The sequence below is a fragment of the Sceloporus occidentalis genome, unplaced genomic scaffold (assembly GCF_023333645.1).
Source record: "Sceloporus occidentalis isolate IW3139 unplaced genomic scaffold, rSceOcc1.0.p SCAF_1, whole genome shotgun sequence".
NCBI classification, from domain to species: Eukaryota; Metazoa; Chordata; class Lepidosauria; order Squamata; family Phrynosomatidae; genus Sceloporus; species Sceloporus occidentalis.
In genome coordinates, this window is record NW_028316981.1 from 93,719,135 (window position 1) to 93,731,121 (window position 11,987).

At 39.2% G+C, this 11,987-nt stretch overlaps 1 protein-coding gene across 1 annotated transcript; it reads right to left on the bottom strand.

Moving 5' to 3' along the window:
- Positions 1–492: 492 nt before the first annotated feature.
- On the bottom strand, positions 493–1,605 carry LOC149321836 (neuropeptide Y receptor type 6-like). Its single transcript, XM_089502918.1, has one exon. It carries the CDS (start codon positions 1,603–1,605, stop codon positions 493–495), a length of 1,113 nt encoding a protein of 370 aa, XP_089359044.1.
- Between the last annotated feature and the right edge of the window lie 10,382 nt (positions 1,606–11,987).

Here is an 11,987-nt window from a genome sequence, read left to right on the forward strand (position 1 = left end):
TCAGAACAGCCAGAATTTCATGGTCTGCATTCCCTCCCATTACGTTCAGTACGAAAGAGCAGCAGTAGCCCCTCATGCAACTTGTCAGCTACTGGGAGTGGGAGTTCTTGGAGGGAGTGCATGGGGAAGAGACCAACCATCTGCATCTGATCAAAAAAGAGACTTATGCATGCACAAATCAGTACAAGTCAGAGTGCCATCTTCCAAGATCATTTCCATATGTTGCTTTTCCCAGGTTCAATTTTTCAACACTTAAATATGGGGAGCTCCTGCAAGGTTTAATAAAATCTGAACAATAATGTGTATTTTTTTATTCATCTGGAAGATATTTTAGGCTTCACACATGGTCACATTCTCACTATGGTAAACAGAGAGAAGCCCCTTTCACTTCATTGGCACCAGAACCAAGAATACCACAATTCCATACAACAGTAACTTAGTGATACAATAGTCCAGCACAAAGCTACATAAATGGTTAGAAAGTTCCAGGTTTCAGATATTTGCAGGCATATTGTTTAGTTTCAGGGATCCTTTTGACACATCAGTGTTCACAGTTGAAAGGGCAATGTTTTCATATAATTTTTGAGATTCAAAGCATCTGAAGTTGTGAAGCAGAATGACCAAATCCTTCTGAAAATTCTTGTTGAGAAATCCATAGAAAAATGGGTTGACACAAGTTGAGGTCATGGCTACCAAGTGGCACAAAGTAAATACCACGTCATGATGGCAGCTCATCAGGGCCTCATATTTCCAGTCAAATACAATGTTAAATATGTTCAGAGGTAACCAACATGCACCAAAGGTCACAACAATTGAAATCAACATAGCATTAATCCTTTTGCTCTCGTTGAGTCTGTTCTCCTTCTCCCTTATCTTATCCACTTTACCATGCCTCTTCTGCAGACAAACAAATATCTTTAGATAACAGATGAAAATGAAACCTAGTGGGAAGAAGTACTGGCAAACTAACATGGTGGTCGTATAGCCCCGCCGTTCTTCATTAGAGGGCCATACCTCAATACAGACAACTTTGTTCATATAGATATCACTGTGGGAAGAAAGGTTTCTGAAGGGATCATCAGTAATTTGATGGAAAATAAAAAAGGGTGCTGATATTATTAGAGAAAATGCCCAGATGAAGACAATGCCCCAAAATGCATGTGAAATATTAGGCTTCCAACCACGTGGGTTCACTATTAACTGATACCTCTCAATGGCAATGAGTACAAGTGAGAATGTGGAGACAGTGACAGATATACTTTGTATAAAATCACTTATTTTACACAGGGCTTCTCCAAAAACCCAGTAATCCATCAAAGTGTATGCAGCTGTGAAAGGAATGCACATGACACAGATGAAGATATCAGACACAGAGAGGTTAGCAATCAAAATGTTAGTGACATTTTGGCTTTCTTTCTGTTTCCCAATAACAATGATCAGGCAGAGATTGCCAAGAAGCCCTACCAGGGTGACTATGGCATAGGCTGTGATGAGCAAGAAGACTGCAGGAGGAGATGGCTGGCAGGACTCAAAGTGGGAAAACAGAGAGTTATTGCTGTTTTCAGCCAATGGATCCATGCTGGGCTCTTGAGTGATTTTATCCATCACGAAACACCCCTGAAATTACAAGCATAAATAAAACTAAGAACTCAGTTTGGCCATCTTTGTGTGCTGCTTGAAGTTATACTCTGGGGATTATTTTAACATTCTCCTTTTAAATATTGCTTTCTGAAGACACTCCCCAACTCCTTAAACACTGACTTAAAACAATCATCACAGCAACCTGTCAATTGCCCCTACAGGAAATTCTGTAGAGTCCCAATTAGCATACTGAGCTCTACTTGAATAGGTGCCTTCCATTCCCTTTGCTGCAGAGGAAAGTTTTGTGCCAGTGACAGGAGCATGCATATGGCAGTGACTCCTCTGACACTGAGGAGATAATCAAGGCAAATTTCATCTGTGTGTCAGAGCCTTTGTACATGTGCTGGGAGGTGCTGATCAATCAGATGCCAACAGCCCAGTTCCAAACACCCTACCAGAAGGTAAATATAGTTAGATCAATGTGGCTTACTCTCTTAGAAAATGTGCTTAGGCCTGTAGATCTGTATTGTGTTCGTGTCTCTCCACTATTTTGATGTTTAAGAATAATCAGTTAGTGATTAGATAAAAGCATACAAATTAGTCTTGCGGAGGCTAAATCATTTAATCTGCATCACATATTTTTGTTCAGATTATTTGGAGTACAAAATCATATCTTCCACTTAAGGATTTATACTTTCTATAAATCCAAAGTGAGAGTGAGTTTGACCTTCATAGTCTAGATGTCACCCTGGGTGTTTTGTAATGTACTTCATTTAATGAGGAATGCTATCTTAACTCAGTCAAGGAGTTTGCACATCCTGAGCTTGGCTGTGGATGACTGGGGCTCTCAGAGGTTTCTCATTCATAAGGCTGCCATAAGTCAAAATGCATCTGATGGCAGCAACAAACTAATTAGGTACTAAAGGAAATAGGGTTCTGCATTCACATACAACCTAGCACTAAATGCCAAGGCCTTTAAAAAGACCTGCACACATATGGTCCAGAGTTTAACATGGCTTGTAAGTGCACTGATTATATTTCTTTTTTAGTCCTAGTTGCAGATCTTCACATCAGGCATCTTGATTTTTGCAGAAAGCCAAGGTATTTCTACTACTGAACCTATCCAAAAAACCTCAAATAACAACAACAACCTCCAGAAATCTGAACATCAATAAATACTAATTTTGCCCATCCAGGGAGAAAAAACTTTTGAATTTTTGTGTCCCTCCATGCAAGAATGAAATAAGCACATATTTACAGCTCTAATTTCGCAGGTAGGAATGGATGAAGTGCATTTTTAGGTAATGTCATGGGATAAATTATGGATGTGGCACATTTGACATACCAAATGTTTTGGATTTCCACTTTCAGAAAACCCAGTCAGCCAATGGGAATGATAAAACTCTAGAGGATCAACCTTTATCACAGGCATGGGACAGAAAGCTTTAGCTGGATTGGCAATAATGTTTTTTTAAAGTGTTGGCTTTATTTAGGGTTGAGCTAGAACTCTGGTGATGTTTACCCAAATGTATGCATGTGGAGAGCAGAAAAATATCTTGGGCAGCACCATTCCATAGGCTTGAATGTTTTTCATTTGCTTTCTCCCCCTGTATCTCTATTTAATTGCTTTATGTAGTAACTTTTTGTTGGTTTTAGTTCTTTATGTAGTAATAATTATGAAAACGACTGGGATCTTGTTTAGAAACCATTGTGTTGCATTTTAGATAGGTTTTTAGCAAATTTATTTGCATTGCCTAGCTGTGCCGCAAGCCATATAGAACAAAATTTTGACATTCTCTTTGAGTAGCCAAAATATGACTCACCGAAATCCATTGATGAAGTGACACTGAAATGTAAGCCAGGAGCAATCAGTCTTCACCTCTCACAGTCAGTGTCCTGCTGTTACAAGTCAAAGCCAAGATGAGAAAGCAAACAGATTTAAGAGGAAATGCAAATTAAATTGACCATTATTGTTATCTCCCCCCCCCCCCATGAGCTTTCATTGATGCCAGCATGGTGTAGTGATTTGAGCATTGGACTATGACTCTGGAGATCAGGGTTTGAATCCCAACTCGGCCATGAAACCAATTGGCTGATCCTGGGCAAGTCACAGTCGGTCAGCCTCAAAAAATGACAATGGAAAATCACCTCTGAGTAAATGTGTCAAGAAAACTTCATAATAGGTTTGCCTTAGGGACACCCTAAGCTGGAAACAAAGGCATACAACAACAACAAAGTTTTCATGGTCTGGCATCAGATAGATGCTAAGGTGTTTCCAGATGAAATCTTTAATTTTCAATCATTCTGCCTCATTGGCAGACTTTTACAGGGATCTATATGTCATTGGATTCCAACTGTAACCCTCCTGTGTTTCTCCAATGTACCCTATATTTCTATAAAACTAAAAAGGGAAAGCCAGAACAGTTACACAATGCCTTTTACATAGTAGCAGTAGGAGACATCTGCCTTGAAGCATGCTTCTTCCAGATTTCTATTGGTGCACTATATTGGTGTAGACAGGGCAGCAGGAAGCAAAATGCCCACAGGTGCAGTAGCTATGAAAAAAATAAAACAGGATGCACTAGAGTCAGCAGATTTTGTCTGCCTTTTCTTGCCATTGCTACATGACCCCAGAAAAAGGGATAGTGCTACCATAATGTACTAACAGAATTCTGGTCAATGTCTTAAAATGCCACAACCCTTTTTATTTAATAAGGTTTTTTTTAGACTTTATCTTTGCAGTATTTTTCTTTTGCAAGTGTGGGGTAAATGTGGTTGTACACATTGGAGTTCAGTAGCCTTGGCCAAAGCATTGCAATTTGTGTCAATTAATTACATGAGGTCTTTAAATGGTGATTGGATGGCCATTATTCAGACGTGCATTAGCTGTCTATTCTTGCATAGCAGAGTGCTAGACTCAATGGACCTTCCTTCCAGGCTTTTCCAACTCTATGATTTTAGAAATTGCAAAAGCTGAGGTAATACAGTTGGCCCTCCATATCCATGGATTCTCTATCCACAGATTCAAGCACCCACAGCTTGAAGATGTTTTTAAAAAGTATAAATTCCAGATAGCAAACCTTGCCTTTACTGTTTTATGTAAGAGACACCATTTTACTATACCATTGTATTTAATGGTGCTTGATCATCCAAGGATTTTGGTATCCGGCCTGGGGGTGGGGGTGGGGGGGAGGTAGAACCAAACTTCAGAGGATACTAAGGGCCCACTGTACTCTAAGATCTGGCACCATAGGACTTCTAACCTCCTCTCTTTTATAGTACAGTGCTAAAAAAAACCCCAAAAAACAAGCCAGAAAGATAGGGCAAGCAGGCCACTTTTTGAAAAAATATATCTCCTAAATTTCATCGTCTGCTTTACTAGAGACTGGCATATTAGTCCATGCAGAATTGCCATATACAGACTACCCTGTTACTTCACGCTCTTGCTCTAAACTAATACAAAAACCAGCATACTTCAACAAAGGCAATGTTCAGATCTTTGGGTCACAACCAGGGTTTTGGTCTACAAACTGGACAGCAGCCATTAACACTATGTGTAAACAGATACCACGGTACCTTTCCTCACCACTGAAGACAGCAAACTGCATCTTGGAAGATAATCTGGGTCTAGACACAATGTCGGCATTACAACTGGTTAGATTTTTTAAAAAAAAATTCTATTTCTTCCCATCCCATTTTTTGTAACCTAATGAAACATTCTTCAGAATGCAAGTGTTTCTGTGACATTTTTGTATACCTACTAAAGGCATTATTGAACTTCAGTTTTTGCTAAAAGGTCCTATCACACTTAGGTATTATCAGCAGTCCAGAAATGATGCCATTTGGAATATTATGAATTTTGGAATTCTAGGTAAAGGATACTCAAGGTTTTCTCCTTGACAAGTTGTGTCCAGCTGTAACCTGTATTACAAAGATCCAACTTGGAAATACCTTTTCTGTTCATAAACATATCTCGTCAGAGCTTCTTATGTCAAAACTAAACAGAACTGAAAACTGTGCCTCAGTTGGTAGCTACTGTTCAATCCTCTTTTTTTACTTTGAAGGGACGTTAGAGCCTAATTACATGTTACACATGTAAATACATACAAAAGGTGGATTTTATTTCTGGAGGGAGGGAAAACCTTTGATGGGGACAATTTGGATCAGATATAGTGGTAGCTTAACCCTTCTGCTTCCAAACTCTTCCAAAGAGAGAGCAAAGAAAGAGAAGATGGGGGGAAAGGTTAATTCCTCCATGCTGCTTCTTTGCTCTACACCTTTCTAGTTGAAATTTACACAGTCTTTATGTATGCTTTGTCAAGAAACCTCTCTCTTTATTCTTAATGCTACAGAAGTTATAATATTTTACATTTTTATGTGTTGTTTCATTTAAAATTGCATCTTCCTGGTGGGAAACTGATTCAGCTTGTTAACTGAAGTCACTTTCATCTCAGCAAAACTGGAGGGTCTTCTTACAAACATCAGGAGAAATTTTTCATTGGGTCAGGAGAGGGCAAAAAACACGGGGGAGGGAGGTGAAACCAGCAACAGTACCCCCCCACACACACACACACACTGTGTACACACAGAGGTGCAGCTGCTGTATTGCAAACAAACTTATCACCAGCCATGTGTTAAACCTGTAGCTGCATCCATTTTTTAGCTTAGTCTCAGTGCCACTGCACATGCTCATATTTATGATGTGTAAATCAGTTTACATATAGAGATGACTTGTGGTTGTTTTTTGGGAGAGTAAGACCTGACAAATTTAAAACAAAAGGAAAACATATCTTTTTCTTCGATAATAAAAAATAGTAGTATTTTATTCCTAAAACAGTTAAACCTATAGGCTCTGATTATTTTTATTGCATTGAACCAGTGGTTGTTCTTTTTTTGTTTTTCTTAAAATTTTACATCATTTTTTAATATCTTAGTTCTTTTCTTGTTATATGGGTTTTTTCCTTCTTTATTTTACATTATTTTCCTACTTCTTATATATCATAGAAAACTTGAAATTAAAAAAATTGTACATATCTGTTCATAAACGTAGTAATGAACCCATATCATTATATCTGTTTCTCATTAGAAGTGTTAAGATTTGAAAGCAGAAGTAATGTTGCAACAGGGTTCAGCTGAGATTCCTCTGGAATAAGCAGCTTGGTAAGGATGCAGTCTTAAAGCTACTGATCTCAGTAGACATTCATCACTAAACAACACCAAGCTAAAATTTTTGCTAAGGATACAATTACTGGGGAAAAAATTGCATGGAATTGTATTAGGGTTATGCAAAAGGACCAATCTATGTAGAGAAATGACATGTCTCATTCTTTAAGGTGAGGCATATAAGCTATTTCTCTACCCTCTCATCTTTGTCCAGTGCCTATATAACACAAAACAATCTATACTAACTGGATTTCTTTTTAAGTATAGAATCAGGTTTATAAAAATTAATAAAATCAATACTTAATTTTGACTATAGTCATTAGTGTATTTTCATGTCAGTCGTTTTCAGTTTTAGAAGTAACCTGCACCACAGTGTATGATGAATAATAATAATTTAAAAAGAATCGTCCACAAATAAAACATTAACAAAAGATTCCTTTCTTTCATACTGATGGTGTTTAATTGAGGTAGAAGACAAATGACCACAGAGCTTTATTCTAATAGCTGCTAAGGCATTTTAAAAAAGATCCATGCTATGACAAGGTGAATGCAGAAACTTTGCCTAGTAATTTCACTTTGAGTATTCCTTCTGTAGTTTCTTTCTAAAATTGATCTCGTAACTCCTAAGGATTAAATAACACCTTCCTCAGAAAGACACAATATAAGCTTTCAAATGAAGCAATAGAACTCTAAACTCCTTGGAATGTGGGGGAAGTGGTACTTTGAAATACTGTCCATTTCTGCAAGACAAAGACACCCCCCCCCCCGAAGTGGCTCCATTGTCCCACTCATGTATGAGGGCTTTTCATGTTCCCATACAACAGCATCTACTCCCCTTCTGATGTTGGTTGATATCTATGAGGTTCTTAGAGCTGCTGTTGAAAGGAAATATTACAAACGTGTGCAGAGAGGATTGCATCTAGACCCTTGCCCACAGAGGAAAAAAAATTAAAAAGTCATGCAGATATTCCAGTTTCTTACCTTTGGGGAAATTTCATATACAGTTTCCTTTGCTTTGCTTTGACTGGTCTTCTTTTCTTTTTCATACTACGTATTGACAAAATCAACAAGTGCCTGTTTAGTGTCCAAAGGGCTCAGAAATACTACGGCCATGCTGTCTAAAGCTGGAGAGGAAAATCCTCTTCAGTTCTGTGCCTTCTGGAGTGAGTTGACTGATGGAGATTTCCCACTAGGGCTGAAACTACTGCAGTGAAGAGCTGACAGAGTAACTGAGAAATAAGGCAAGTTCCAGATTCTAAAGGAGAGAAAAAACCAATGAGGAGGCAGCTGGGAGGAGAGACCAGTAGTCATGGGGACAATCTTTTTATGAATGTTTTTCCAGGTGTTATCTTGCAACCTGATTTGCAGTTATCTGTTCCACAGCATATTTTTATTTACTTAAAGAAAGAATCTATGCTGGATTTCACACATTGCAAATATTTACAAATGGCTTATTGCTTCATTGTAGAATGCAATGGTGTCAAAATATGGGACATACACGGTATATCGTCTTTTTTTGATGCTCTTCCTTTGTGAGGCACTGCTGATGGCACAATTAAAAAATTTTCCTATTGTAAGTCTACATTTTTGTGTAAGCTACACACTTCAACTGAGACTGTTTTTCACTTGACTTCTGAACAATGTTGTATACCTGCATCTAGCATTTGTTGCTCATTTAGAACTATAGATGTGAAGATTCAGGATATTTAGGATCTATACCACTTTCTTAGTTTCTGCTTATATGCATTATCTCAGTAATCCTTATAAAAGTCCTGTAATCGAGATGAGCCTTATTATTCCAATATTACAGATGGGGGAATGGAGGAGAAGAGAGCAGACAGTTACAGCAGGACTGAGATACAGGGGATCCTTGTTATCCACTGGGGTTTGATTCCAGGATCCCAAATCTGTGGTTGCTCAAATCTCATTAAATACAATGGCATAGCAAAATTGTGTCCCTTATATAAAATAGAAAATCAAACTTTGCTATTTGGAATTCTTTTTTTCAGTATTTTCAAACTGTGGATACTTGAATCTGTTTATAAAAAAATCAGTGGATAAGGAGGGCTGACTGTATAAGCAACCACTTTCCATTGTCATTGTTACAACTGCAAAGTTTTGTATAACTAAGGGTCTGTACAAATAGCTGCCCCTTCTTCAGCCAGATTGGGGCCACAGCAACCACATGCAGTGGCCGTGATCCAGCTTTTCCAGGGTGCGAAAAGGAGCTGCAAAAAGATGCTCCTTTTTGCACCCTGGAAAGGGTGTGATAGCCACAGCACCACGACTATACGGTGCAGCTTTAGCACTGCTTGTATGGACACAGTGCCAGAGGAGCACCATGACCCTGCATGCTTTGTGGAGTGGCACATGGCCTCACAGCAACCTGGGGGACAGAGTCAGGGCATACATCATGTGGACGTGACGCCCTGACTCTGCCCCCAGGCCGGCCTTAATGGCCACTCTGAAGAATCCCTAAGTCACATATGTATTACATAAATGTATTGCAGGTTGAGTCTCCCTTAGAAAAAACGCTTGACACCAGGCGTGTTTTGAATTTCAGATTTTTTTAATTCCTGTAATTTCATATACATACATAATGAGATATATTTTGGAAATGGACCCAACCCTAAGCATGAAATTCACTGATGTTTCATATACATCTTATACACATACCCAGAAGGTAATTTTATAAAATATTTTTAAAATTGCAAAATTCATACAATTTTGAGCATGAAATGAATACTGTGTACACCGAACCATCAAGAAACAAAAGTGTTGCTATCTCAGTTTTGGTTTCTGGAGTATTTTGGAATTCTGGGCAAGGAAGGCTCAACCTGTATACATAACTTATGTAGTTTGTACTAAGGAAGACTGCCAACATTGTTACAATTTGTTTAAAATCTTTTCCAGAATTTGAGTCATGTTCAATCAAAACAAATCCAGCATTCTCTTCACATAATGGTCAGCAAGTGGCCTATTGGAAGCTAAGAAACAGGACAAGAGTACAACAGCACCCTTCTGTTTGTTCTTCCCCACAGCTGATTGCTGGAGGCAATATATTGCCTCTAGTATGAAATGGAGTATATAGCAGTGACTGCCTGCAGTTCCTGACCTTTCTCAGACTTAGGGCCTGAACAGCCAGGCCAAAACAAAGCTGATTTGGGTCACTTTGAAGGTATGTTGTTTAAATGCTGCATGCACCCTAAGAGGCCGGAAGCTGCGCCAAAGCCACAGCTTCTGGCCTCTCAAGATGTGTGTGTCATTTAAACAGCATACCTCCCAAGTAACCTGAAACAGCTTTATTTTGGCCTGTCTGGTCAGGCCCTTAGTTTACTATTGAAAACTGACACAAATCAGTGCTATACAATAAACTTTATTGGTAGTAAATTGATGAACCAGGTGGTCTACAACAAAGAAAATCTCCACAGTTCTTCAGGTGAGGTGGTCCAGCATTCCTTCACTGCAGATGGCAGAACCAGACCTCTAAAAAACAGATTCTAGCCAGACTACCTCAAGACCAACATTATAGATCCCTGTGGCTGGATAATGGGTCACTAGGGTTGGGGTGCACCTCTGGGTTATATATAAGGAAGAACCAAACAAGAAAATTGGAACTGTGCAGGCATGACCCACCTTACATCCTAACAGATACATAACCTCCAATATTTCACAGATGAAAACCAGGACACATGGTGCCAAGCAACATCAGAGCATAGTCAAGCAAATGTTATTCATGAGAAAGAACAGTTATGAGAGTTGCAACAGTTTGCTTATGTCTGAGCAAGGTTTCACTCTTTCCTCTCTCCCCTGCTGAGTTAACTGAATACAAGCTACCTTTGCACTTTGAACTCAATTTGCAGTAACTTAAGTAAGCTGAGGACAAAGAGAGAAAGTGGGAGGAGGAGAGAGAAACTGGGACATTTTAAAAGCAGCTGAAAAAGTGGGATGGCAGAAGATTATTCAGGAATATTCCTGCCAAATTAAGACAGTTGGAGATATGCAGCTATGAAACAGTACAAGCAAGTTGCTGACAGGAAAATTTACTTCTTTGGTATTTTCTTAATCACTTCTATATCCTTGAACTTTCAGGCTAAAATATAAGCTATCTAGCAGAGCATACTGAACATAAAACCCTTTCTCATGCCACTAGGCAGCTGTTAATATTTGGTTATGATGCTGGTAAGGATTGTAGAACCCATCTGCCTGGTGACAGAGGTCCACATCCATTCACCTTCTTTCATGAAGTTGTCCAGTCCTTAAGTCAAACAAGCCAAGTTGGCAGTAGTGCCTCTTCAAGTAGCAAATTAAACCTTGCGTTTTGACTTCATCACCAGGATTTGTTGCCTTCTATCCTGTGCTGTGAGAGAAGTGGTATATCAGTCAACCAACCAGACAACCAACCAATCAACCAATCAATCAGTCAGTCAAAATAAGTGGTGATGTTACTTAGGCAAGACTACAGGAATTTTTGAAAGTGTAATTCTTTTATCATGGGTATACTGAAAAGAAGTGGAAACATATCCCATCTTCCTTGCTTACCTGGGTGTGAGATACAGATGACCAGCCCAAGACATTTTGTTGCTTGAGGTAAAGGATTAGATAGTACTCCATATAAAGAAGAGGATTTGACTCTTAGTTGACTCATTGTTTGATCTGACAATATGATACTCTTGTCAGGGATTTGAAGGGGTTAAAAGACAGCACACAGGGAAATGCCTGATGTGTGTGTGTTTGACCATGAGCATTTCAGCAGAAGGACAAGGTTGATCAGCACAGCTGATGCTCATTGGCTCAAGGACACTTTAGTGTCTAGGTGCACGTAGCCATGGATGATGAAACCACCTGGCTGGATTGCACAGGGGACAATTGTCATGGTTACACACAGGAACTCACTGGGTTTGGGAGACCACATGGTCTGGAGTCTATATAAACCCAGGGGTTGCAAGTGATAGCTTGTGGGTTTGTAGTAGGAGTTGGTTTGGTATGGTTTGGAGTTTTGGAGATCTGTATTTGTATTATAGCACTGTGAATAAAGAGCACTTCGGGAGACTTTGCTTCTCTGGTGGTTTATCAGTAGAAATCTGGCATCGGTTTGCTGAGTGTCCCCGGAGGTTCCTGCATTGCTTCAGTTCCTGGAAGACATCCAGTTGTTGTTATCTCAATTGCTTTTGGAGCCACACTTCTGCTTCTAAAATTGCTAGCTCTGCTACAAAGGTCTGATTTAACCCCAGGACTCGTTT